Here is a 27,712-nt window from a genome sequence, read left to right on the forward strand (position 1 = left end):
CCGATCACAAACTTGCAACGTTAGGGATCTATCGTTAAGATTTCTAAGCATATATAAAGTATATTATGTGTAATAAAATATGCCCAGCAAACACCAAATAACAGTTATATAACTGTTGGTTATAATTTCCCACTCAACAATATAACTGTTACATGTTATATAACAGTTACATAACATGTAACAAACAGTTATATTGTTGAGTGAGAAATTACAACTAACAATTATATAAATGTTACTTGGTGTTTGCTGGGTGTTATATTAAAAAAATAGCGCTTGCATTTTATTAATTTATATATTTTATTAATTTATTAATTTATATAAAATATTTTCTTAATAGAGGAAAAAATTAAACGGCGCAAAAAGAAACATATAACGCCGGCGATGTTAGACCGAAATCTGGAAATGGATGAACCGTGTGATCGTATGCAAGTCACAGAAGGAGAAAGAGAGAGAGAGACGCTTTGACCCAAATTGACCGAGATACGTATAATGGAGAGAGGGAGGACGACATATCTCGCCGTTATCGTTATTAATGGCACCCGCGTTAAAATCGAGGATGCGAACGATGTTTTATGCTAAGTACTCGATCGTCAAGCAAATCACGAAACCTATTAAATGGACTGACCACCGATGTTCGACCATCGATGTTGATGCTTGTTCATCGGTCGGTGAGGAACAATGACCACATCGGGGTCCGGTTTCGTAAAGATGTGTTAAGCTTGCGGGCTTTAAAAGCCCACCCGCGATTTCATCAGTCTTCAGTTGCATTCCGCTATTCAAATTGAAAATGTCTCGACCGTGTTATGATTCGCGGTACAAAATGTATTCAACGCAGGTGATTATCTTGAAATTTCCTTCAACTATAATTTGTACAATTTATAATATTTTTATATTTTTTTATAATTTTTTTATATTAAAATTTTTATAATTTTTTTATAATACATTTTTTATAATTTTTTAATAATATTTATATCTAATTTTCACTCCTAGTATATTGAAAAAAATTGTTTTGTATAGCATCAAGTTGAAAAATTTAAATTATATCAATTGCACGAAATAGAATTTTACTTTATACCCATATATTCGTATTGTAATGTATAATGACAAATTAAATAATTTATTAAATTAAACGCGATTTTAGTATTTTGATTTGAGGTGATGCTTGTAGATATATCGATGGCTCTTCTTCGTCAGCGCGATGTCCTCGGGGAATTTTGCGAAGGGATTAGAATCTCGGAACGCGGTCTTTGTAAATTTCCATCGTAGATACAACATGTCTAAGGTAGCGTTACTCCAGAACGACGGCTATTTACCTCCAGCTTCGATTCCGGATTTCTCCTTGCCGGAAGTGATCGATAATAGAAATGTGGTAGGAACGAACGAGATTAGAAACTATTCCAATGCACTGTATCATCTCCCTGACCGGGATTCCTTGCGAGCCCTCACGCGCAAGGGTTTGCAAGACACGAGGTATCTAGGGAGCGCCGGGTTACAGGCACCCCAACATCATCGTCGACCCACTTTTCCACAAGGCAAACACTCTCGACAGACTACAACCCAGTCTCCTCATCCTCCTCCTTCTCATCCTGCTCTCGAAACACCGACATCCTTCGCAAATCACATCAACGTGGAAGAGATGTCTTGTCAGAACGCGGGAGAATTGTTCTTCAGGTAATTTGGGACACTCTATTACGACCCGACTCTCAGCATTGTGTTCCTTTTTTCACACATTTTTTACATATAATATAAACAATGGAACAAAAGAAGAGAGATTAAACATAACTAATAGATTAGAATAATTGATTATTAAACTTGAACAAGTTTATCATATTTATTCGAGTTAGATTTGGATTATTTTTTGCATGTGTACCACACGGTTGGGGCTATCACAGAGCATCCATCAAAGCACCGAGAAACTTGGCTCCGCCGGTGATAGATAACGTGATACGTGAAACCTGTCAAGTGGCAGCAGCCAGGGATTCTTATCGCATTAATTTCGAGAGGGATCAGGTCTGGAATTGCGGGGTCGTTGATTGTTCCGTGGACGGCAACCGATCGTACTGTCTCGAGCTGAGATTCCCAGTGATTTCCGGTCTGCGTTTGAGGGACGACCACAGGGTGACTTTGCGATGTAAAACGCAGGACAGAATCGCGTATCATACGAAGCGGATCAGCGTGAAACCTTTGGAAGTGTAAGAAAGATACGTCGTTTATCTTCCGGTGGAAGGCGGCAAAAATGAGAGCTTTCATCTGATGGGGAATGCTGAGTTGTATTCCCAGCAAACACCAAGTAACAGTTATATAACTGTTAGTTATAATTTCCTACTCAACAATATAACTGTTACATGTTATATAACTGTTATGTGTTAGATAACAATTATATTGTTGAGTAGGAAATTATAACTAACAATTATATAACTGTTACTTGGTGTTTGCTGGGTTCAGATATACATCTCAGCAAACACCAAATAACAGTTATATAACTATTATTTGGTGTTTGCTGGGATGTATATCTGAATATAACGTGTAACAGTTATATTGTTGAGTGGGAAATTACAACTAACAATTATATAAATGTTACTTGGATTTGTTGGGATATATTATATATATGTTGCTTTCAGGAAGGCGAGAAACGTTCCGAGCATGTTAAACGGCGGTTCCAAGAACGCTCTGGACGTGGATGTGGGACTGTTTAGGAAGACTTACAACTCGGAAAACATTTTCGACACAAGGATACAATCAGGCGGTACTGTCGTCCTCGGCGAAGAGATTTTGCTGCGCGTGTTAGTCAACGGTGATGACGGTAAGCGCATTAGAGCGCTGAGTAGCACAGTGATAGGATCGTACACATTTTTATTCCTTTAGTAAGACGAATGGTGTTTCTGAAACTCCGACAGGGACTTTGTGTAACTTGCAGTCTCCTAAATCGATAAGTTTAGCCGAAGAAAGACACGTAACAAAGATATTAGATATTAATTAATTTAGTATAATTTTATTAAATTATATATATATATATATATATATATATATATATATATATAATATATAGGGTGTTTCGTTTTAATGGCCTCAAGCAAATATCTCGAAAATATGAAAAATACGGAAAAACAATACGTTTCAGACAAAAGTTGTTTGGTTCGAAGGGTAACATAAGATGATGTCATTGGTTTAATCTTGAGTGAATGTGTGAAGGTCATATGGAATTCAACTTTGTTTTTTTAAATGTAATCCCCTATTTTTTTATTACATATTCTTGTAGTTTACCTCGAGAGCTTCTCAAAACACTATAATAAAGTATTTTTTTATTAAGTATTTTTCGAGTTATGAGAAAGAATTGAAATAACATTTCTTAATTTTATATAAACTACAAAATATCTCGTAAAATATTCATTTTTCGATGATCTTAGCTCAATATTTCTATGCATAAAATAATGAGAGGAAGCAATTGATGTAAAAAAACATATTGTTGTTTAAAAAAAATGTAATTTGCAAATTAACAGTTGCATATTTTTTCTTGAAAACAACTATGTGTTTTCTTGATATCAATTAATTCCTCTCATTATTTTGTGCACAAAAGTATTGAGGTAAGATAATCGAAAAATGAATATTTTACGAAATATTTTATAGTTTCTATAAAATTAAGAAATTATTAAGCTTCACAACTCGAAAAGTACTTCATGAAAAAATACTTTGTTATAGTGCTTTGAAAAGCTCTCGAAATAAGCTAAAGAATATGCAATAAAAATAGAGGATTCTATTAAAAAAAATAAAGTTGAACTCCATATGACCTTGGCACATTCACTCAAGATCAGACCAATGACACCATCTTATGTCTTCTTTCGAACCAAACAACTTTTATCTAAAACATTTTTCCGTATCTTCCATATTTTTCGAGATATTTTCTTGGGGCGATTAAAATGAAGCATCCTGTATAATTAATATAAGGATTAATCAATATTAAGTCAACATAGGTGAAAATTAGAATTGTATCAATCAAATCAAACATATAGATGAAAACATATAGAATAACATCATAAATTCTCTCTCTTTTTTTTCCATAAGTGAATGGTGCAGAAAATATCTTAATTATACGATTCCAATTTTTACTGTTATCCTTCCAAGGCTGGCAATACTCCAAGATTGGTCAAGTGACGATGCACTATGTGGAAGAGAGACAGCAACAGAAGGTTGTCAACAGCCTGTGGATCCTGAACGAGGAGGGTTGCTTAAATTCAGATGTACGCGAAATCTGTCCTCGGGAACAATACATGGCCTCGTCATTGGAGAGCTACCTAATCTTCCAGGCATTTATGTTCGAGGGTATGAAGGAGACCGACGAAATTTCTCTCACCGTGAAGGCGATGGCGTGTCTGGAGCCTGTGGATTGCGTCCTGGATTGTCCTGCCGGCCACGTTAGACGCGCCAGGAATGTTCCTGATGGAAACAATACCGCCGAATGGCAGGATGACATAATCCTGCGAGTACTTCTTCCAAAATACGAATCACGCGTCTCGCAAAATTATTATTTAGCGATCCTGTTGTTGGCGGTGACGTTACTCGCGCTAATCGCATTATTGCGGATCATTAAGACTTCGTTTCGCCAAAGGATAATAAAATCCTGAACAATGTTTAATAAAGATAAAACTAAAAATGTGTATATTGATGATTGCTAATATATCATATCATAATTTTTAATTTATTTTCATATTTATGTCTGTCGCGGCAATTTTATAGGAGGTTTTAATAATGATTATACAACGCTGGTATTGATATTTGATCTCATGAGACGCGATTTGGCATCTCCCACGCATCCAGCTCGGAGCACAGCTTTAATCCAACCGCAAACAATGCGAGAGACGCGAATACGCTTCTCATGAACGGATCCCTGCTCAGAGTGTACACCATGCAAGCCAGAGAGCACGTGCATACGTCTTCGAAATAGTTGAAGCCCTTTGTCAGATAATAATAATCTACGATCCGCTGCCGTTCCTTCAATTTGCGCATAAAGCGTTCTGTAATGCGAAGGAATTTCCATTTATAAAATGCAAAATGATAAACATATAAACGATACGTATAGATTTCCTTAAGAGGAAGAAGAAGAAGAAGAAGAATCAATACTTCTAAAAAACGACAGTACTATACAGGGTGTCCCATTTTAATGTCCCACCCCAAATAACTTTCTTATTTTTAATTTTAGAAAAAGATGTTTCAGACAAAAGTTGTATGATTTCAAGGGGGACATAAGGTAGTGTCATTAGTTTGACCTTGAATAGTTGCTTCAAGGTCACGTAAAGGTCACCTTCCATTTTTTAAATGAAACCCCTTACTTTCTATTGCATATTCTTACAGCTCATCTCGAGAGCTTTCCAAAACGCTATAATAAAGTATTTTTTCATTGAGTACTTTTCGAGTTATGAGGCTTAAAATAATATCTTAATTTTACATAGACCATAAAATATCTAGTAAAATATTCATTTTTCGATTATCTTACCTTAATACTTTTATGTACAAAATAATGAGAGAAATCAATTGGTGTAAAGAAAACACACAGTTGTTTTTAAGAAAAAATATGTAATTGTTAATTGCAAATTACATATTTTTTCTTCGAAATAATTATGTGTTTCCTTTACACCAATTGATTACTCTCATTATTTTGTAAATAAAAGTATTAAGATAAGATAATCGAAAAATGAATATTTTACTAGATATTTTATGGTTTATGTAAAATTGAGAAATTACTTCAAGTCTCATAACTCGGAAAGTACTTAATGAAAATTAACTTAATTATAGTGTTTTGGAAAGCTCTCGAGATGAGCTGCAAGAATATGCAATAAAAAGTAGGCAGTTCCGTTTAAAAAATTGAAGGTGACCTTTACGTGACCTTCAAGTAACTATTCAAGGTCAAACTAATGACACCGCCTTATGTCCCGCTTGAAACCATACAACTTTTGTCTGAAACATCTTTTTCTAAAATTAAAAATAAGAAAGTTATTTGGGGTGGGACATTAAAATGGGACACCCTGTATAAAGTTTTCTCTTCCTAAAAATAAGCTAACTCGCCTTTCTGCTTCTTTACTAAAGGGCACGTCTCATCGCAAACATCTGCAGTTACAGGTTTGCGCGAGACGATTCGCTTCACTTTGGTAGGTACTTCTTCTTCTTCAGCTCGTCGTTCTTCAGGTTCTACATCGCGATCGATTTTCTCATACACCGCATTCCTGGGAATTTCTGGACGCATCTCTCTCGGCTTCGGAATTTCCTTCGCTATTATGGCGGGCAGAGACTCCTGCAATTCCTCGTAGATAAATTTTTCATAGTCAGTAAGGCCTTCTTCGTCTTCGTCATATTCTACAGGCTTTTCTGGTTCAACTGAAATTATTATTTGAAATTAGCGTCAATCGAATTTCTTTAAGAAAATTTATTACTCTTAATTACAATACTCTTCTAATTCTCGCGGCAATTCCAGCTCGATCTTTGCAGTTGCCACTCGCTCGATTTCATCTTCATCGAGGATTTCAGGTTTTTCAACCGGTATCTTTTCCGCTACAGTTATTTCAGTCACTAATTCCTTTTCTTTAATTAAATCGATTTTTTCTTCATCACGATCTTCATCATAATCCCTCTCGACCGGGATGGCAGCTCGTTCCTGAATGATCGCGGCTTCCTGGACAATCTCTTCTTCTTTAACCAAATCGATTTTTTCATCATCATGATCCGCTATCCTTTCTGTCGGGATAATTGCTGGTTCCTGAACAATCGGCAGTTCTTCTTCTTCAACTAAATCGATCTTCTCGTCATCACGATCTGTTATCCTTTCAGTTGGAATGACAGCTGGTTCCTGGACAATCGGGAATTCTTCTTTTTCAACTAAATCGATCTTCTCGTCATCACGATCTGTTATCCTTTCAGTTGGAATGACAGCTGGTTCCTGGACAATCGGGAATTCTTCTTTTTCAACTAAATCGATCTTCTCGTCATCACGATCTGTTATCCTTTCAGTTGGAATGACAGCTGGTTCCTGGACAATCGGGAATTCTTCTTTTTCAACTAAATCGATCTTCTCGTCATCACGATCTGTTATCCTTTCAGTTGGAATGACAGCTGGTTCCTGGACAATCGGGAATTCTTCTTCAACTAAATCGATTTCCTCTTCATCACGATCTGCTATCCCTTCTGTCGGAATGACAGCTGGTTCCTGGACAATTTTTATTTCCTCGACTTCTTCTTGGACAGGTTTTACTTCGACGATATCTTCTATCGTTTTAAATGGTATCTCTTCAATTTTTTCATCATAATCGGTTGGTCTTTCATAAACTACGTCGATCACCTCTTCTTGTACTTCTTGGGTAACATCCGGTAAAAGTCGTGGATATACAGGCGGAAAAATTTCATCCAACAGCCAAGGGGCTTTCTCGACTATTTTATTTTGTAAAGATAAGAATTGAAATTTTGTTTAAAAAAAAAACTGGTTAATAACGCGTTTTAAAATATTTTATAAAATGATATACTTGCTGCACGAATGTATTTCTTCACTGTAGGACAAGTTGGAGGACACTCATTTCTTACAGATTCACTGGACATTTAGAAATTATATATAATGCCCTGTTTCTGAACTATATTACATATTTATATATGAAATAAATTTTATGATGTAATGAAATTAAAGAAATGTGATGTGGAGATTTCCAATTTTCTTCAACATCATCTATTCGCTTCTCTTATCTATTATAAAGTTGACAAGCAATTTTGACATTCAAGATAATTTATTTATAATTGACTTGTCCCTATATTCATTTCATAGATTCATAAAGTTTTTGACAAGCAAACGAAACGATGACTTCATCCTTGGAAAGCGTTCCAGATTACTTAAAAAAATATATATTCCCCATTTTATTAAGTGCAATGGAAGAGATGTTAGTTGAAGCAGATCGTCGAAATGCTTTAGAAGTATGATATTATTTTTAGATAATTGTACTATGGATACTTTTTCAATGCGCAAAATATACCTTAGAAAAGAGTGTACCACGCTTTACAGACACACAAATGCTCTTTCAATGGATTGGATTATCTCGCAGAGATCCTTTGGAATCGAAATTCGCGTCATCCAAGTAGATTGTGCACATGGCTAAATGTGTTTGACATACCGCAATTTAAACTATGGCTAAAATCACAGTAAGAAAAGAAAATATCTTGCCCTTTCTTAATATGAATTTTGTTATGAAATTATTTTTTAATTATTTTTTAGTCCTAGGCCAATTTATCCAAAATCATGGCTGTGGAGTAAAGAAGAAGCTGCTTTATATATACAGAGATATGTTCGTGGTTGGCTCGTTAGAAAAAGAGCAGACGTTGAGGAGATGCGCCAATTTTGGAAGGTATCCATATGATTGAAAGGAAAAAAATAAAATATATAATGACATTCACGTAAATTGTAGGTCGTGCGTACAGAGAAAATGGACAATTCTTCTCCTGAACTTGATTATACATATACTTTCAATAAAGCAGAGCTTTAACAATGTTGGATTCTTCATTATATGTATATATTTTTTTTATCGCTTCAAACAATTTATCGCATAACTTTTCAGAACTTATTTGTCAGATATTTATTCTTTTAATTCTATAAAAATTAAATATATATTCTCACTTAGATGTAGTCTCTTCTAACTTTGGGAAAAGAACACTAGACTCGTCTACACTAAAATTCAGTTTCACCGTAGGACTTTCACCCTCCTCGGCTAATCTGTAACTCTTAATGCTTCCCCCATCAAAGTTATATTTAAGAGTCAATTTTGGCTCCTCGGACACTTTGTCTCCTCTCGCCTTCATCTGACGCACTATGATTTGCGAAAGTAACGGTGGGAGATCTGTCGTTCTAGGTAAGATTTTCTCCTCTGGCAACTTGTTATTCTCAAGATACAAATGCTCCTGATCTTTGGGTATCAACATATAATCAGCCTTGTAAGTCGCAGAGTCCAGCTGAACAGGTTTTGGGCTTTTAAAACCGCGGAAGACTCTCTCGACAAGTACCATGACTTTACGGTCAGTCTAAAATAAATCATGTCAGAATGTTGCAATATAAGAATATGATTAAGATCGTCATTTTTGATTAATACTCACGTGAGGCTTGTCGGGCAGAGGCATCGCTGCGACTTTCAGTATCTTCATGTAACAGGCCTCGGGATACCTTTGGAAGCGATTCCTTACCACGAGCCTCCCGACACCGAAGTTCTTCAAATTTCCCAGAATCTCCCATAAGGGTTTCCCCTTAAAGTCTGTCGTGCGACCGATGAATTTTACGGGCATCGTAACCGGTGAAATTCGCGTTAATTTGCAACAGATACAATCGTCGACCGGTCGCTGCTCGTCGCGGATTTTTCTCTGCTCGATTGACTTGACATATGAAGTCACTTCGTCTTGTCAACGATAGCTTCTATTATTCGTGAGACACGATATTAGGAGTAAAGTCTATTTCACGAAAATCACGTCTATTGGAAATAATAATAAATAATACGACGAGAGAGGTTAGATTAATGTATCTTTTCTTAGTTCGAAGAGCGACCACAGATGGCGCTAATAATCGCAAATGTATCTTCGGACATCCTCGGATAGGCTCGGCCATGTTCGGCGATTCAAACTTGTAAGGAAAGGTATGCGAGTGTCTTTTTTTTTAGGTCAAAATAATCCTGAAGAAAATTATTTGTAGAATTTCTCATAAAAATTTTCAGATTTTCTATAAATAATTCTGAAACTTTCTCTGAAATTTTAAGATTTTCTATACGAATTGACACACTTTTCAAAAATCTTCAGAGGAAGAATGAAGATATTTCACATTTTTACCGTAAATGAATTTTTAAAATTTCTTATGTATATAAATGTTAAATATTCTGAGATTTTTTATTCTATAATTTTTTTAAAAATAATATTAAAAAATTTGAATAAAACTGATATATTTTTTTTAATTTTCTTCATAAATTTTTTTTTTAAATTATAAAAAGTTTCTAAAATTTCAGAGGGTGAAACGCCCCCTTAATGGCCATATAAAAAATACGTATCTCTTCCTTGAAAAAAATCAGTTTTTATATCTTTGAATGAATATTATCGAACCGGTAAAAGAGACGAAAAAAAGTTTCAAATAAAAGTTCTATTATTCTAATTTTTAACGTACTTTTTAATAGTGTAATCAGATTTTTCGAAAATGTCATATTTTTCGAAATCTTCCTGCCCTCCAATTTTCTTGAAAAATTTGATTGCACTTGTTGCACCGCGAAGTAGCGAAAATTGAATGTTTCACGGAGAAAAATGATTGTTTATCTTACACTTAATCTCTCAAGATTCTCTTATGTTTATTTATTTTTGCGGCAATTATTAATTGCAGGAAAATCCTATAGATACCCCTCGACAGAGATCAAAGTTACACACCGAGAGACAAAAGAGGGGAAGAATACACATGTGTAGGTATGAGAATTTATTTATATTATATTATAAATTGAGATAAATATATAAGCTTGCAAAGAAAATGCATTACTCAACGATCCGAACACTCGAATCATATTTCGCGAATTATATGCGTGTATTATTGTTAATCGGCGCAGAAACATAACTTGACACACGCGATCTAGATCTCTCTTATTCATTATATACAATAAGTTAGATATTTAAATAAAAGAAAATGCTTAATCTAAACGAATAGAGACATAAGTTATTTAAATAATATATATATATATCTTTTTTAAGATGGCGATTCTTAACAAAATTTGCTCGCACAAAAATAAAATTCCCAGCAAACACCAAATAACAGTTATATAACTGTTAGTTATAATTTCCCACTCAACAATATAACTGTTACATAACTGTTATGTAACTGTTACATAACATGTAACAACTATATTGTTGAGTGGGAAATTACAACTAACAATTATATAAATGTTACTTGGTGTTTGCTGGGCTCACATTTCAAAATATAAATATAATAAGTATATAAATATATATCTCTCTCTTGTGTCTTTCTCTACGATCGTAATTGAAATGTCCCGAGTTATCGAAATCACTGACAGAATTTTACGCATCGGGGTGACAAAGACTGCTCGATCTCGCGAAACTTGATGAGAGATTCCGTTAAATTTTTTTTTTACGCGATCGACATTTTTTTTTTACTCATCGATCAATTTTTCTCCCCTAGTAGTCGACGATCTGACGGATCCAGTCGAGGTAATGGGAGACGCGCGTGTAAACTCCGGGGATGCCGGCCTCACCGCAGCCGATGCCCCAGGAAACCACCCCGGTCAGTTGCCAGCGGCCGTGATGCTCGCAGACCATCGGGCCACCGCCGTCGCCCTTGCAAGCGTCCTTGCCCTCCTCGCCGCCGGCGCAGACGAAGCCCGGGTGCAGGTTGAAGCTGGGCCCGAGCCGCGTCCGTCTCATCTGCTGCTCGCAGACGCGATTGCTCACCACAGGTACGTCCACCTCCTTCAGTACGTTCTGATACGTGCCGTAGTCGCCGAAGGCGTCCTTGCCCCAGCCGGTGGTCCAACACCTGTCACGCATCGTGATTTGTTGTTAGATTTCAATGGGGACGTGCTACGTCTTTTTATAAACATATTTGGCCGGGATTCATAGTTATTTCATTTTTACAGAGGATTTTTTAGATTAATTGTGCACAATCTTTTTATCACTTTTTTTTAGTGATTTTATTGATGTGTGCTACTAATAATAATATTTGAGTAGTAATTAAATGAGTCGTCATATGACATATATTATAAGTTAAAAAAATTATTGAGAAAATTATTAAGAAAATTGAGATATGATTAGTTTAATAATATTTATCACACGCTTTAATATTTTAAAATTTATCGAATTTAATTTATACGAATTCTTAATAGTGTGTGTAATAATATACTTAATTTTAAATTTATCAATGAAAATACTTTGAGGACATAAATTTTGCGATTATTTTTTAATCTCTAAATGCTAAGTTAGGTTAGGCTAGTCTCTTACAAAATTTTTTTTTCATATCGTAATAAATTATTTTTCTAACAAATTTAAATCATAAAAAATTGAATTTATCAATTCTGAATTTGTGTGTAATAATATACTTAATTTTAAATTTATCAATGAAAATACTTTGAGGACATAAATTTTGCGATTATTTTTTAATCTCTAAATGCTAGGTTAGGTTAGGCTAGTCTCTTACAAAATTTTTTTTTCATATCGTAATAAATTATTTTTCTAACAAATTTAAATCATAAAAAATTGAATTTATCAATTCTGAATTTGTGTGTAATAATATACTTAATTTTAAATTTATCAATGAAAATATTTTGAGGACATAAATTTTGCGATTATTTTTTAATCTCTAAATGCTAGGTTAGGTTAGGCTAGTCTCTTACAAAATTTTTTTTTCATATTGTAATAAATTATTTTTCTAACAAATTTAAATCATGAAAATTTGAATTTATCAATTCTGAATTTTTAATTCGCGATAATAATAATTCCCTTATAATTCGCGACTCGCGTTTTGCAGATTGGGGAGGAACGTACCTTGCTCCTGTGAAGTCGTTGTGTTTGTCCGGCAGACAGGCTGCGCTAATGTGAGGATTCTTTCCGAAATCGACGTCGTGGTCCAGTTTGAGAATGGCGATGTCGTTTGCGAGAGTACCGGCATAAAATTCGGGATGCACGTAAACGCTGACGATGTCGCGTTCTATGTAGGGGTAGAATTCGACGTCGTGATTCACGTCCCATTCACCCAATCGAGCACGAAGATCACGACCGGCGTGAGTCTTCACGCAATGAGCGGCGGTGATGATGTGACGCGATGAAATCAATGTCCCTCCGCAGACGTAGACGCTTTCCTTAGCATCCTTCTTCAGGATAGCGACTTGCCACGGGTATTCACCTGAGGAATCGCGCGATTCATATAATAGAATATTATATTTTATAATTAAATATGATTTTTAATTTTATAACAATATTAAAACAATTTAATATATTTTCAATATTGTACGAGTATATATGAAATGATATAATACGTACAAATTAATATTTCATCTAGGAAATTTATAAAATGTGTCGGATAAAAACTTTTAAAATTCAACTAACAAATTTAATTAATATTTTTGAAATTTAATATGATATAATATTTAATATAATATTTTTAAATTTATAATAATAACAGCTGCTTTTTTGGTGTAGACACGGAAGTGTCCCCCTCCGATTTTGATGAGCTTTTAATATGTTGTTTTCTAGACAAAAATAAGGGACACGTATTTTTTTATACGTGCCCATACGCGTGTCTAGGGGGTAAAACACCCCTTTGAAAAAAATCGGTTTTTTTCTTTCGAGACGAATATTTCAGAAACTATAAGAGATAGAAAAAAATTTTCAAATTAAAAGTTAAACGGCTTCAAGAGTACTTTACGACAAGAACAAAAAAAATTTTTTATTTTTTTAATTTTTCAAAATTTTTTTACGCACACATATTATTAAAGTCTGTTTACAATCGAGAAATGATAATATCTAGCTAAACGTTTGCTATCCTTGAGAAGAAAAAAAAATAATAACTTTCTATCTCAATGAAATATCTTCCTAAAATATATTTTGTCCTTAACTCGACAGATGGTCTCTTGCCTACTAAATGCCATTCATTCGATGAATTGCATTAGGAATCACGTACCGAATTCAGAATCTCCATCGACGTAGACCGGGGTCTTGATGCGGCCATTGATGCCTTGTGTGTTCCTAACTCCGCATTGACCGGGTCGCGGGCGTGCTCCTATTATGTGCGATTTCTCGCAGCAGACGTGATGAGAACCGCAAACCGACGGGCGTCTGTCGTATCGTCTCTGCGAATAGAAACAGGTCGGTTAATCGACGCTCTTCGAGTCGGAATCTCAAGGACGCACGAGTTTTACTTATCGCATGTGTTCTCGACTTTTATCTGTACTATGCAATGCTGGCGCTCAGTTTGACAGTCTCGCGTTCGTAAGTTCGCAGAGTCGGTATCACCACGTGGTCGTCCTCTGTCATCCGCCGACAGCCTAATTACTTACGCAGCGGCTCTATCACCTATCACCAACCGATTAAAGCTGCTCGTCAAAGCGAAGCGAACGGTCCTTACCTCTGACCTCGTTTCGTTAAACGTATTGCGTTTCCTTCTATTTGAGAAGGTAATCTTCCCGCTCGTCCGTCGTTCATCGGTTGAAGAATCCTTCGAGGACTGTCTATCTTTCGCGCGAGCGTTCCTATAGTAATCATCCGCGTAATCGTCCGGATAATCGTAATCATCATCGTCATTATCGTCTTTATCGTAGGAAGGATAATATCCGCCGTGGTGGTGAGGCTTGTGATACGTCGGATAGTGCTCGCCCTGGTGATGATGAACGCCGTAGGACGGATAGAACGGAGGTCTCGACGGATAATGATAGATCGGTTTCTCGTGATGCGTGTGATAATGGGGAGCGTAAACCGCGTCGTTTCCGCCGTAATGCCCGCCGTACAGGCCGTACTTCTTGTAAGCCAGCAGATGGCCTAGTTTGTGAATAAGTCCTGGATTGGGTGTCACGTGGAGATTTACGTATGGCTTAACGACCTTCTCGCCGTACTCGTCTTTGGTAACTTGCACCGCTACGAGCGGATTCACGGAAACCGGACCTAGATTTATGCCCTGTCCACCAATTGGCCCATAGCCTGGCGTGTACCCCGGGATCCCCAGGGGATTACCAGAGTGGGGCGCGATCGGACCACCGGTCTGCGGTAGGCCGAAGCTGACGCCCCAGGTCGGCTTGACGTTCAGTTTCGAGGTGTCCAGATTGTCCACCGTCAGTCTCTGCAACGAGAGAGAGTCGAACAAATTCACGTGGAGAACCGTAGAGCAGTCTCTATGTGTCTCCGTCTCTCGTTTTTTTTTTTTTTTCGGGAGGATTAGTCACGTCGAGATTATAGGCCAACTAGACTTTCTCGCCGTTTTTCGCTCCCCTCGCTCGCGCTTTGTTAGAAGTGTTTGTTTGACCCAGATCACACGAGTTTCGATGTCCCTTGTTACGGCGACTTCTAATTTATTGATTCTAATTCGTCTAATTGCATGGTTGCATCTAGGACGAATCGATCGACTGAGCGTGTCAAACTGAGTGACGTGTTAGAACGGTAACGCTTACATATAATAGCATGCATTTTTCACATGTCCGATAATTCAATCGATGAGTCGAGCTTTCGATGTGGTTCGATTAGTTAATTTGGTTTAAATTTAATTTTAATCTCTCGATAGTTTCAATTTAAATTTAGATATTACCTTAATCTGAAGATGTTAGTAGCACCCCAGACAGCACACATGTCCAAAAGACATCTAAAAGACGACTTAAAGACGTCTTAAAGTCTCTTAGACGTCTTTAAGACATCTTTTGGCCTTTTTGTGCTGTCTGGGACGGTAAATATAAGTCGAGAGGCTTAATAATTTACACTTCTTCGAAACATCGATTGCCATATCGTCCGCTCGAAACTTACAAGAAAAGCGAGAGAGAGTTCCGAGTCGACTTACTTCTTCTATCTGCTTGTCGTCCTTGATAGCGTGCTTGACATCTCTGCGATTCCGCTTCGTAACTTTCGCCTCGGCTTCCTTCGTCTGCTCGTTTTTCGCCTGTTCAATCTGCTCAGTCTCGTTTGCTCCCTTGGGCACTCGCACGACGCTCATGGTGCCGTTTTCATCGGTGATCACTACCTCGACGGTTTCGGCTTCGATGTCCTTGTCAAGATTACGCGGATCAATTGCCAGGTAGAGATCGTCCTTGCGGCCCACGTGATTAATCGTGGCGCATTGATCGTACGGTACGCACACGCAATCCTCGTAGGACGCGGCACCATAGTTGCTATCACCGTTGTTGAACTGATAATCGTTATTCAGGAAATTACCGCTACCCGCGAACTGATTATTGGAACCATATTGTCCAGTGGAACCGCTGAACTGCTTGCCATTCGGCTTTTCGTAAACAGGATAACGATTAGCGTAGCCCTTCTCGGAGGAGACAGACGGACCGCTGTTGCTCGCGGGCGTTTTGATCTTGAACGCTTTCTTGTAATCCTCGAAATCGTTGAACGAGCTGCCATAAGTGCCGCCGTTTCCGTAGCCATAGTTGCCCAGGCCTCCGCCACCACCGAGCACAGGAGACGATGGAATTACAACGGGATTGGGTGCGATGCCAGAGTTTACGCTGGTGTCTCCGTGATGATAATGATGGTGAACGTGTTGCTGAAGGGCCGAGGAGCCCGGTTGATGCAGAACTACCTGTTTCTTGTCGATGAACTTGTCCTCGAAATCAGGTTCAATATCGCTAGATTCGTATGTAGGTTTGGATGCGAATGAAGGAGGGAAACCGGGTTTCTTGTATCCAGGATAAGGTCCGACGAAGCCAGTCGGGGGCCTACCAAACGTCGGTCCTGGTCCAGGATACACGTTGGGTCCCAGCGGAGAGCCGAAACTTGGAGGCAGTGGCACTGGCTTCGCGGGGCCGTAAGGTCGTTTGACGGGTACAGCCGGAAGTGGACGGCCCACCGGCTTAATATTCACCGGTTGAGCGTAAATGACGTCGTGTGGGTAAATGTCGCGATGTGGGGAATAGTAAGGACGCCGTTCTTCCGTGTCCTCGCACTATAAAGAAAGTGATACGTTGTTAGAAACGGACTTGAGTCACATGAAAACCAGGATTTAATAGATAAATCGTAGTTTGCAAGAACGTTTAAGAATCTGTATCGACATGTAACTTTCAACTATAAAGAAAGAGAGAAAAGACACACTTTGGATATTAATATTTTTATTATTTATAAAAAGCGCTATTTTTTTACACAACTTACGTTGATCAAACCGAAAGAGCAGAGTTTGTCCTTGATGTAAGTGCGCGCGATGGTATCGTTGCCAAGTTGAAGGGCATTTTTTACGTCAGGATCAGAGTAGATTTCTTCGTAACCCTCGAGATTGCGACCCTGTCGATTGGATACGAGAATGTTGTCAATTACAGATTCGATCTGTAATTAAGCAACATCTTAGGAATATTCTAGACGCAAAACTTGATATTTGCAAAATTTCATTTTAATTTTAATCACACATTTTATGTTTAATATTGAAAGTATTGCGCAATCCTTACCGATTGTTCACTGAGTACTTGGGCGACTCCGCTGGCGCCTGATTGAATATTCGCGTTATATACCAACGATTGTTGCGATTCCTTCTGTTGCGTATCAGAGTCGTCGAACGTGACAGGATGATATTTCTCTTGTTCCTCGTTCGAGACTTGAATTGAGTCTTGGTTCTTCCACGGTTGCCATTGTTGTTGCGAGGAGTCACTCGGCGTTTCATACACTTGAGTACAAAGTGCCCCGTTCGCTATTGCCAAGCAAGCTATCAGGATGAAATGCGTCCTCATCCTGTAATGAATAACGAGCAAGACCTACTTTTATGTGTCATTTTTTAATCTTGCGATCATGAATATGATGAAGCTTTCTTTTCAATTTTATCTTTTTACAAATCTTACCATAATCTATCATCTTATCAAATCTATAACAGATTATATTTTATCATCTCTTTATTCTTTTTTATAATTTATATTAATAAAGTTTTATTAAATAAATAAATTATAAATATTATATAAATATTATAAAAATATTATATAAATATTATATAAATATTTTTCGAGATTTTCTATCTCTAATCTATTGTTTTAATTTAATTTGACGCATTAATCCTTTTATTACGTTTTTTATCAGCTTTCGCCACTGTTTAGTCTTGACGCAAAGCCCTTTGAGATTTTCTATTCCTCAATTATCGTGAGAATCTCTCGACAGTTTCTCCGTGAGTGCCAGCTGCAATTCCACGTGAAAGTGTATCTCACCTTTCTCCATTTGGTTTTATTGTATGTACACTGCGACCACGATATAGCTCGATATATGTCGGGTCAATATCGGATTTCGTGTGAACAAGACACATTTTTGGCATAAATTATCCATCTAAAATTTCAATCCATCACTTCAAGTTCCTTCGATATCTTTCATTGTTCGTAAAGATAAGTTTTATTGTTTACTAGAGGAACAATCTCATCTCCACGCGTAGATAGTAGTTTCCGGTAACGGCCTAGAAACCGGATCGGTTAAAGTCACCTTGCATGAAGACGCGTGTAATTTGTAAGACACAGATGGGACCGACGAAAGCGAGAGGAAGCTGGGTGAAAGTCGTTTAACCGGTTCGTACAATCATGACATTTCTTGTTCATCTCTCCCTTAGATATATCTCATTCGTTCCGAAATCACTTTGTGGCTATGGGAAAAGCAATTGCGTAACGAATGCAGCGTGACGTTTGTGGGATGATTTGAATTTTAAATGAAATAAAAAAACAATCTAATCGTTCGTATACGATTTAAATCATTCAAAATTTGACTTGTTTGAAATTTTTAGTATTTTTTTATTATGAATAAAGAAATATGTATTAAAAACTTTAAATTAATTTTTTTCAAATTGTCATCATTTTTATTCGAATTAAACTATGTTTTTTATTTTGATTGTGTGTAAGACTTTTTTAAATCATTCAAAATTTGACTTGTTTGAAATTTTTAGTATTTTTTTATTATGAATAAAGAAATATGTATTAAAAACTTTAAATTAATTTTTTTCAAATTGTCATCATTTTTATTCGAATTAAACTATGTTTTTTATTTTGATTGTGTATAAGACTTTTTTCAAAAATAAAATTTAAACAAGACTTATAAAGTGCAAGAAATATTTAAATTTACAAATAAAATAATATTTATAAAAAATTTGTATATTGTTTCTTTCTTTATAATTGATTGATACGCTAATCTTAGAGAGGAACCGTCATATTTGGCGAAGATATACATAACTTAGTTGGCGCATCTTTCATTTATCGCCTACGACAGGGAAAGTGATTACGTGTTGTGTACGCGCGGACACTTGTAATTTTTTACTTTCCACTTGCCTTGACATCTGATTAAAGTGCCGATTCGTCTTTATCGATATTTTTGATATTCGTGAACGAAACTTCCTTCAATCGCGAATGACGCAGTTGGTTTTATTTATACCATCTCTCGATGCTTGTTATAATAATTATTTTAAAGTAGGTCGAGATAGAGGAAAACCATTATATCGTCATAAATCAATCGACTCATTCAAAATTTGACTCGTCTGAAATTTTTAGTATTTTTTTATTATGAATAAAGAATATGTATTAAAAACTTTAGATTAATTTTTTTCAAATTGTCATCATTTTTATTCGAATTAAACTATGTTTTTTATTTTGATTGCGTGTAAGACTTTTTTAAATCATTCAAAATTTGACTTGTTTGAAATTTTTAGTATTTTTTTATTATGAATAAAGAAATATGTATTAAAAACTTTAGATTAATTTTTTTCAAATTGTCATCATTTTTATTCGAATTAAACTACGTTTTTTATTTTGATTGCGTGTAAGACTTTTTTAAATTATTCAAAATTTGACTTGTTTGAAATTTTTAGTATTTTTTTATTATGAATAAAGAAATATGTGTTAACAACTTTAGATTAATTTTTTCCAAATTGTCATCATTTTTATTCGAATTAAACTATGTTTTTTATTTTGATTGCGTGTAAGACTTTTTTAAATCATTCAAAATTTGACTTGTTTGAAATTTTTAGTATTTTTTTATTATGAATAAAGAAATATGTATTAAAAACTTTAAATTAATTTTTTTCAAATTGTCATCATTTTTATTCGAATTAAACTATGTTTTTTATTTTGATTGTGTGTAAGACTTTTTTCAAAAATAAAATTTAAACAAGACTTATAAAGTGCAAGAAATATTTAAATTTACAAATAAAATAATATTTATAAAAAATTTGTATATTGTTTCTTTCTTTTAATCTCTGATTGAATGAAACAATAATTGATCGTAAATAGCGATATCTTTAAATATTTATGCAAAGCTAAATGTAAAGATGATTTGGGTCAGATATATGCCTGACAAACCTGAATACGGACAAAGCAAAGGCGGTATATTTAAATAGGAGAAAGTTTTCTATAGAGATGGAGCGTGCGTAGGCGATGCCTTTTCATTCCCATTTTTAACAAAGCACGCATATCTTATATTTTATGATATATATATGCGCATTTTTAAGAAAAAAACATCGGAGAAATCGTTGTTTAATATAAATCATCTGTTGAACAAACAGTAATGAAGATATAAATATTATATTGCCAATCGGTAATCAATAAAAATATTGCTTGTTTATCAAGCTCGAAAAAATATTGTTTTCTCTGAAAGTAAATAATATTTTCGTCAAGTTAAACAACAAATTGCTCTATAATCAAACATGAGATTCCACATTTAATTTTTACAATCTACATTTCGTAATTAAAAACATTATAATTTCGAAAATTTGACTGTCATAATTGAAACAATTACTCGTATATATATTGTTATATACTTGTTATATTACAATCATATTTATTGTCATATCCGGTTACAATATTGTTGCAGAATCAATTTTGCATCTAATGGAACAATTCATAAACATTAATCCAAATCTACATACAATGAAAAATTTATCATTTGTTAATATTTTTTTCTCAAAAGCTATATGCATAGAGATACTTTCGAAAATTTTATATATTTTTAAAATATTAAATTTTATTTTTTTTCTCTAGAGAAAGAAAAAAGAAAAGCAAAAGGGATAATTCCTTATTTATGCTATTTGTAAAATATCAGAACGATTTATTGTTAAATTCTCAAAAGCTATATGCATAGAGATACTTTCGAAAATTTTATATATTTTTAAAATATTAAATTTTATTTTTTTTCTCTAGAGAAAGAAAAAAGAAAAGCAAAAGGGATAATTCCTTATTTATGCTATTTGTAAAATATCAGAACGATTTATTGTTAAATTCTCAAAAGCTATATGCATAGAGATACTTTCGAAAATTTTATATATTTTTAAAATATTAAATTTTATTTTTTTTTCTCTAGAGAAAAAAAAAGAAAAGCAAAAGGGATAATTCCTTATTTATTTGTAAAATATCAGAACGATTTATTGTTAAATGTTTGAAAAAACACATACCTGACTGTTGTCTGCGGATGCACTCGCGATAAACTGATTTTCTCGAGCGGCTCGCGACCACGTCTTGGACTCTCGCTCTCTAACCGAACACTTTCTCCGTGCACGACGTCGCCGTCTGTGCTTTTACCCAAGTCGCCTCGAACCTTATATACACGTCCCTTTCGGGGATGCTGGGCCACCGTTCAAACTATCGGTGGGGTAAATTCGTGAGTCATTTCATAGACGGACATCCGTCTTGTGATGCTTCTTTTGGAGGATAAAACAAAGGAGAGTGGGAAAAGGTACAACTTGAGCAATGCAACGCGTGTCCAAAATGTTATACTTACTTTTTTGTTGCATAGACGCTAAAAGTTTATTGTGCTTTATGCACGCATGCACACACGCAGCACATTTTTTCGTTTAAAATATATAATATCTTATTTTCCGAGCCATGTAAAGCAGCAAACAATATGCCGATGTACATGAAACTGTGGTTCACGTTATAATTGGTATTCTCTTCGATAATATTTAAAATATTTATCGGAAAAATATACGGAGAGAAAAAACACAATAAACTCTCCTATGCGGTATAGTTTACATCGGGGCTTTAAAAGGTATTTATATAACCGGATAACCTATTAATCCTGTATTGTTATAAAGTAAAATGATAGTATATTTTGCATGCTTTCCATTAAACACGTTTTAATATTTACAATACTGATTGAAATTTATTTTTATCAATTCTTAATGCAATTTAAAAATATTTAAATAATTTAGATAGATTAATTTTCATAATTATTTCGAGATTTGCGCCGATTAATAATATCAAAAATGACTTTATACTTGTAATACAACGATTGTGAGCGAAAACAATTATGATAATTATTTCTGATCGCAATAATTATTTTTCGTCCCTTGAGAGACGTTTCGTAAAAACAATTAAAGAGATTCGAATTTTTCTGTTCGAATCGGTTTGATCTTTATCAAGTTGCTCTCTTTTGAAATCAAGAAACAAACAATGAAAAATTCCCCTCGGATACGAAAAAGTAGATTTGCATGGTCCAAATTGATTTACTATACAATTTTCGTGAAAAAACACGCGAGCTTGATTTTCTTTGTGGCTCCAACGTTACGTAAGAGACAGGAAACAATTTCATACGAATGCAATACTGCCGTTGTCGGATATTTAAAGCTCGATGAATTCAATGTACGAGCGAAATGATCTTACGTCATTTTGGGTTTTTCGTCAAAATAAAGTTATGCAAAAATTATCACCTCGCTTTCATCTCGCCGGAGCCACTTTGAAGACGAATAATAATAGATGTTTAGAGGAAACTTTGATACTAATGTCGCAAGAAGCAGATACTACGAAGACACTTTGTATTTCGTAAATTCGTGGTCATAAGCCTAAATTGTTTTCATGATAATTTATAGGGACATTAATATTAATTTTTCTATCGCAACTGGTTCTTTGTCATTCGTTCACGGAATCTTCTTGCAATCGCTCCTCCGAAATAAATTGAGCGTCTCGCGTACCAGTCCGGGTACTTTCTTCTCGTCAAGCGCATCGACCTTGACTCCTGGATCATCACGCTTGACGTAGGAGAGTAATTTTCACTCTCAGTCAAGCATGCGGTAGAAAGTGAAGAGGCGCACTTTCAAAGGGACGACGCCTCCGTCTCGCGTTGGGAGGAAATAAATATCATGTTAATCGGAACGCGATTGCGACATTAAGCATAAAAAAAGACTGTTATTTCGAGGTTTAAACGATGCATCGTAGTCAAGATGTCTACATCCCATAGATCGTTAGACTCAGGATCCGGGAGAAAGTGCCTTCAGACGCGTATATTCCGAGGGTCGATTGCATTAGTGAACTTTTCCTTCTGCTTCTCGCCGTTTCGGATCTCCCGGGAGTTTTTCCAGCCCCAGCGAATCCCGTAGTTTCTCACCGCGAGACGAAATTTGCAATTTCGCGATTTCGGCGGAATCGCGCGGGAATTTTCAATTTTCCCCCACTTTGACTCCCGCGGGGAAATTATTTAGAGCGGAAAGACTAAACGATAAAATAAACTGAATAAAAATCCTAAAGAGTCTTTTCTTTCCCCATCACGTATCGATGACCAACGACGCCTCTTGCCGCCAATTTCCTTTCACGTGCCACGCACTTGGCGCGTTACGTAACAGGGGTTTTCCGCAGCCTTTCGTAACACTGGGAATTTCGCGTCGCGGATCACACGCCGCGTTAAACCGCGCGTGAATTGTCTTGACCCAATTCAGGTATCCTTAAGCGTTTTCTTTTGTGCCGGAATGCAAATGGACTCGATATAGCGTGAACGATGAAAATAATAAACGTCACGTAACGTCCCAGCAATTTACGCGTTGCAATATTCCACACAATATTTCCAGAGAAGAGTCTATTAATGTCCTTAAATCACACCCCAGCAAACACCAAGTAACATTTATATAATTGTTAGTTGTAATTTCCCACTCGACAATATAACTGTTACATAACTGTTATGTAACTGTTACATTACTGTTATATAACTATTATGTTATGTAACCTAACCTAACCTAACCTCAGAAGAGTCTATTAATGTCCTTAAATCACACCCCAGCAAACACCAAGTAACATTTATATAATTGTTAGTAATTTCCCACTCGACAATATAACAGTTACATAACTGTTATGTAACTGTTACATTACTGTTATATAACTGTTATATGTTATGTAACCTAACCTAATCAACAATTACATAACTGTTATTTGGTGTTTGCTGGGGTGTGATTTAAGGACATTAATAGACTCTTCTCTGGAAATATTGTGTGGAATATTGCAACGCGTAAATTTCCTAGAATGTACACGAATGTACATGAATTTCTTATAAGGCCGCACCGATTGAGAAAAGAATTCCTAGTAATCTCTTCTCTTAGATGGATGACGACCAGTGAAGATGACTAAGCTGAAGACTGTTAAAATCTTATTCGAGATTATTGAAGAAGGGAGGAGGTGGAGAGAAGGGGAGAGTACACGAAATGAACACGGCAACTTTCATCAAGTTCTTTTTTTTTTGAGTGGATGAGAGGTTACACGATAGACGATGATTATCGATGAGGAGACAAGCTGCGAGCTGCTACACAAACTTTCACACGGGCTTCACTGAGGTCGACGGCTACCGATCCGATGATTTTTTCGGTCAGTAGGTAATATGGTACCCATGCTGCTCGATCGAGTAACTCGACGGGATCTCGGCGATCGGTGCGGAATAAGTGTAAGCGTACGGTGATACCTATAATAAATAAAAGACGAAAAAAATATAAAATGAGGAATAGTCGATTTCGATTTTTCGAGAGATCGATTTTATCGTAATGATGAGACATAACCTCAAAAACAAACATTTACAAAAAAGGGGTGCGGAATTAAAATATTTCAAATGTGCATAAATTACCTGGAATTTTAAGCGCAGGTATAATTTTTGAATGTAAATTTCCCGAGCGTTCGAATTTTTAAATCGAAGAGCTACCTATAAAACCACCTCTCTCACGAGTGGTTTTGTATCGCTATGAAAAATTAAACATTTTTTACCCCCGTAAATTGATTTTTAAATATTTAACGGGATGCAATGCAGAGGGAATTTGCACTCCAACTTTCCGCGCGATACCCACCTGCGATAAAACGGGCGCGGCGTACGCGATCCGGGAGATCGGTGCAATGACAGGTGCGGCGATCGGCGCAACGGCGAGTGGCGCGAGTTTGGTGGTCGATGCCGGGGTTTTTAGCTCGGAGACGAGGGTGAGCGCTTTCGGGGCTGGTGCTGGCGCGGACCAGGCCAGGCCGAGAATACCAACGACGAGGATCTGCAAATGATAGCGCAAGTATAGTGCTTCATGGGGAGAATTCCCTTCTATTTAAATTGGAAAACTTTGGCACGTCGACAAATTTAAGTAAACTGTTGAATCGCGCGAGGCAAATGAGTCCATGCGACGCGAACGTCGTCCCCGAAAGCTTAACCTTTTGTGTCATGGTGACCTATCTTTTTCTTTACAGTTTTTCATTTTTTCAACTGTTTTTTTAATAATAAATACCGGGATTTTTGTTTCTACTCTCTAAAAAGTCCTTAGAACATCAATAAGTGTAAAAAAAAAAATATGAAAACATTAATTGTTAATTGTAAAAATACGATATATAAAAACAAAATTAAAGTCAAAATTAGTACTTTTTCACGGAGAAATGCATTTTCCACTAATCTATTAAGCAATTCAAAAGGCAATTTTTTTTATGAACTTGATACACTTTAAAGTATTTTTCAGAATTTTTTCAGAATTTTCCGCCATGTTGTTTTTGTTACGTTATTATTACGTTTTTATTTTGTTATTAATTCTATATAAGAAATACAATATTTTCTAAATTCAAACTAATAATTGTATTTTCTTAAAACTTCCTCTCTAAGAGTTTTTAGAACCTGAACTAAAGGAAAAAATTAATAATTTTTAAAATTTATAATTTTCTGTCATATTGGATCCCCCATCTTGAATTTTTTTGAAATCGAAAATTTGACATCAGGTTCGAATTCGGAAACCATAAAAACCTCACAAAACGAATTTGCAAAAATTTTGAATGTAAGGAAAAACATGACTGAAGGTTAACAGAGGGTAAACCAGCGCATGCGCGCGCGCGTGATGAACGCGCTTCCGGTAAACAAATTCATATTCAAGCAGAGTTAAATATATAAAGTTTTAATACATAAAGTTTCTCACTATAATTTTTTAAATTAAAAATCGCGAAATTGATCGTAGACGCGACCGGATCTACTTACGAATCGCAGCATGATGAACTTTGGACAAGGATTCTGCGTGGATGTACTCGGGAGCGGGATACTCTGCGTCAGTGCACTCCGGCCTCCGTCTCCTCGTACTTATAGAGGTCTCGGGGGATACCGTAAAAAGTAGACTCGTCCGGTACTACAAAAGTTTCTAACTGCCGTACCACCGCATTCCTCCCTGGTCTCAGGGACGGACGAGACAGGGATTGCAGCGGCGCATCCTGACGTTGCAATATATAGGGTGACCATTTTAATGTCCCACCCCAAATAACTTTCTTATTTTTAATTTTAGAAAAAGATGTTTCAGTCAAAAGTTGTATGGTTTCAAGGGGGACATAAGATGGTGTCATTAGTTTGACCTTGAATAGTTGCTTCAAGGTCACGTAAAGGTCACCTTCAATTTTTTAAATGAAACCCCTTACTTTCTATTGCATATTCTTGTAGCTTATTTCGAGAGCTTTCCAAAACACTATAATTAAGTTAGTTTTCATTAAGTACTTTCCGAGTTATGAGGCTTGAAATCATTTCTTAATTTTACATAAACCATAAAATATCTAGTAAAATATTCATTTTTCGATTATCTTACCTTAATACTTTTATGTACAAAATAATGAGAGGAATCAATTGGTGTAAAGAAAACACATAATTGTTTCGAAAGAAAAAATGTAATTTGCAATTAACAGTGAAACATCTTTTTCTAAAATTAAAAATAAGAAAGTTATTTGGGGTGGGACATTAAAATGGGACACCCTGTATATTGACTCTGTCTATATTATACGTACTCCTGAATTTGGTACATTTCACGATTACACTTATAGTTAGGTAAAAAAAATTGAGAATCTAGAATTAATTGCTATCAATTGGAATCATAAAAATATCTCTTTCTCTCTCCCAACATTTTTATAAATCCAAATTATTGTTTTGTAATAATTGCCAGTAGAGAAAATATGTATTATTGATAAATTTGTCTATCGATAATGCAGGAGTACCTTTAAAGTCATCTCATAAATGTAGAAAAAGGACATTGAAGATCTGCAGTTAACTCTCCTCTTAACGAAAATTAAAGTGCAGATTTTCTTGGCATTACGTTCCGCTGAAGATATATGGCGGATAAAACGTACAACGGCGATACAGTACATCGATAAGAATAATGCTTCGTCCCAAGAAACGTTTCTTCCATTACCTCTTCCATTTCTATTTCTTTCTACTTCGGGAAACAATCCCGGCGCGAGAGAGAGAGCCCTTCGACTTCGCATTTTTCAATTATCGATCCACCGCGGTCCCTCGGACGCGGCACGTACGTCCTCGCTATAATTCTCCCGCGTTGGTATTTCCTTTGGCGGGATATACGTACGTACCACGTTCACTCGGCGGTTTGTGTAGACCGGGTGTGATTTAAAGAAAGGGAGACGCGAGAAGAGGTTCCGTAGCGCGATCCGGCTACGTAGACCAGGGATACCGAGGTCATTAGCAATACTCGCGGTTCATTCACCCGGGACCTTGAGGATCCAAGCGTCGTACATACACGTCGTGCTTCGAGGCAATCGCGCACCGTAATTTATATCGAGGCACGAAGATCAATATTGCGCCGCCGAAACGTGACACAAACACGTTGGCAGGACGATACCGTGCACGTTTGTGTGCAATTATGCGCCAACGATTTCAAAAATATCGAGGAAATATCAGGCGCATAATATAAAACGCAGCTACAATAATACCAAATAAATAACGAAAATAAATAATAAAAGTACGAAATAAATAATTGAAAGCAGTTCAAAGTGGTTCGGATGGTTGGACAGGGAGTATTTTTATTAAATGATTTGGA

At 35.9% G+C, this 27,712-nt stretch overlaps 6 protein-coding genes and 1 long non-coding RNA gene across 12 annotated transcripts; 3 read left to right on the plus strand and 4 right to left on the minus strand.

Annotated features, from left to right (window-relative positions):
- Positions 1 to 453: 453 nt before the first annotated feature.
- On the plus strand, positions 454 to 4,699 carry LOC145975172 (uncharacterized). The gene is made up of 5 exons (XM_083105460.1): positions 454 to 835; positions 1,169 to 1,671; positions 1,893 to 2,192; positions 2,622 to 2,803; positions 4,123 to 4,699. The coding sequence occupies exons 1-5, from the start codon at positions 788 to 790 to the stop codon at positions 4,620 to 4,622; spliced, it is 1,533 nt and encodes a 510-aa protein (XP_082961586.1). The 5' UTR covers positions 454 to 787; the 3' UTR covers positions 4,623 to 4,699.
- LOC145975171 (uncharacterized) lies at positions 4,680 to 8,257 on the minus strand. Its single transcript, XM_083105459.1, has 4 exons — positions 7,509 to 8,257; positions 6,436 to 7,416; positions 6,061 to 6,369; positions 4,680 to 5,012 (listed from the first exon to the last, which is right to left on the minus strand). Exons 1-4 carry the CDS (start codon positions 7,579 to 7,581, stop codon positions 4,780 to 4,782), a joined length of 1,596 nt encoding a protein of 531 aa, XP_082961585.1. The 5' UTR covers positions 7,582 to 8,257; the 3' UTR covers positions 4,680 to 4,779.
- LOC145975174 (IQ domain-containing protein K) lies at positions 7,792 to 8,953 on the plus strand. 2 transcript variants are annotated; one of them, XM_083105462.1, is made up of 4 exons: positions 7,792 to 7,947; positions 8,012 to 8,172; positions 8,246 to 8,375; positions 8,436 to 8,953. In XM_083105462.1, exons 1-4 carry the CDS (start codon positions 7,834 to 7,836, stop codon positions 8,511 to 8,513), a joined length of 483 nt encoding a protein of 160 aa, XP_082961588.1. In that variant the 5' UTR covers positions 7,792 to 7,833; the 3' UTR covers positions 8,514 to 8,953. The 2 variants fall into 2 exon arrangements, with proteins under 2 accessions (XP_082961588.1, XP_082961589.1); XM_083105463.1 differs by having other exon boundaries at positions 8,036 to 8,172.
- Mrps34 (mitochondrial ribosomal protein S34) lies at positions 8,524 to 9,562 on the minus strand. The gene is made up of 2 exons (XM_083105461.1): positions 9,118 to 9,562; positions 8,524 to 9,045 (listed from the first exon to the last, which is right to left on the minus strand). The coding sequence occupies exons 1-2, from the start codon at positions 9,301 to 9,303 to the stop codon at positions 8,641 to 8,643; spliced, it is 591 nt and encodes a 196-aa protein (XP_082961587.1). The 5' UTR covers positions 9,304 to 9,562; the 3' UTR covers positions 8,524 to 8,640.
- Positions 9,102 to 11,529, plus strand: LOC145975175 (uncharacterized). The gene is made up of 3 exons (XR_014439904.1): positions 9,102 to 9,647; positions 10,376 to 10,455; positions 11,180 to 11,529. It is a non-coding gene; the product is annotated as an uncharacterized LOC145975175 (long non-coding RNA).
- LOC145975170 (uncharacterized) lies at positions 10,444 to 21,356 on the minus strand. Of its 5 annotated transcripts, none has more exons than XM_083105456.1 (11): positions 21,089 to 21,356; positions 18,975 to 19,180; positions 18,066 to 18,298; positions 17,740 to 17,991; positions 17,133 to 17,412; positions 16,843 to 16,971; positions 15,533 to 16,639; positions 14,117 to 14,824; positions 13,673 to 13,841; positions 12,538 to 12,895; positions 10,444 to 11,533 (listed from the first exon to the last, which is right to left on the minus strand). In XM_083105456.1, the coding sequence occupies exons 5-11, from the start codon at positions 17,409 to 17,411 to the stop codon at positions 11,176 to 11,178; spliced, it is 3,108 nt and encodes a 1,035-aa protein (XP_082961582.1). In that variant the 5' UTR covers position 17,412; positions 17,740 to 17,991; positions 18,066 to 18,298; positions 18,975 to 19,180; positions 21,089 to 21,356; the 3' UTR covers positions 10,444 to 11,175. The 5 variants fall into 5 exon arrangements, with proteins under 5 accessions (XP_082961582.1, XP_082961579.1, XP_082961581.1 ...); XM_083105453.1 differs by having other exon boundaries at positions 16,843 to 17,013; XM_083105455.1 differs by lacking the exon at positions 21,089 to 21,356 and adding an exon at positions 20,001 to 20,153 and having other exon boundaries at positions 16,843 to 17,013.
- Positions 21,357 to 24,124: 2,768 nt separating this feature from the next.
- Positions 24,125 to 25,992, minus strand: LOC145974438 (uncharacterized). Its single transcript, XM_083104279.1, has 3 exons — positions 25,882 to 25,992; positions 24,731 to 24,922; positions 24,125 to 24,354 (listed from the first exon to the last, which is right to left on the minus strand). Exons 1-3 carry the CDS (start codon positions 25,891 to 25,893, stop codon positions 24,262 to 24,264), a joined length of 297 nt encoding a protein of 98 aa, XP_082960405.1. The 5' UTR covers positions 25,894 to 25,992; the 3' UTR covers positions 24,125 to 24,261.
- Between the last annotated feature and the right edge of the window lie 1,720 nt (positions 25,993 to 27,712).

This window comes from Camponotus vicinus, unplaced genomic scaffold (genome assembly GCF_025532165.1).
Source record: "Camponotus vicinus isolate PSW18456_S1 unplaced genomic scaffold, iyCamVici1.0 SCAF_7, whole genome shotgun sequence".
In the NCBI taxonomy this organism is placed as follows: domain Eukaryota; kingdom Metazoa; phylum Arthropoda; class Insecta; order Hymenoptera; family Formicidae; genus Camponotus; species Camponotus vicinus.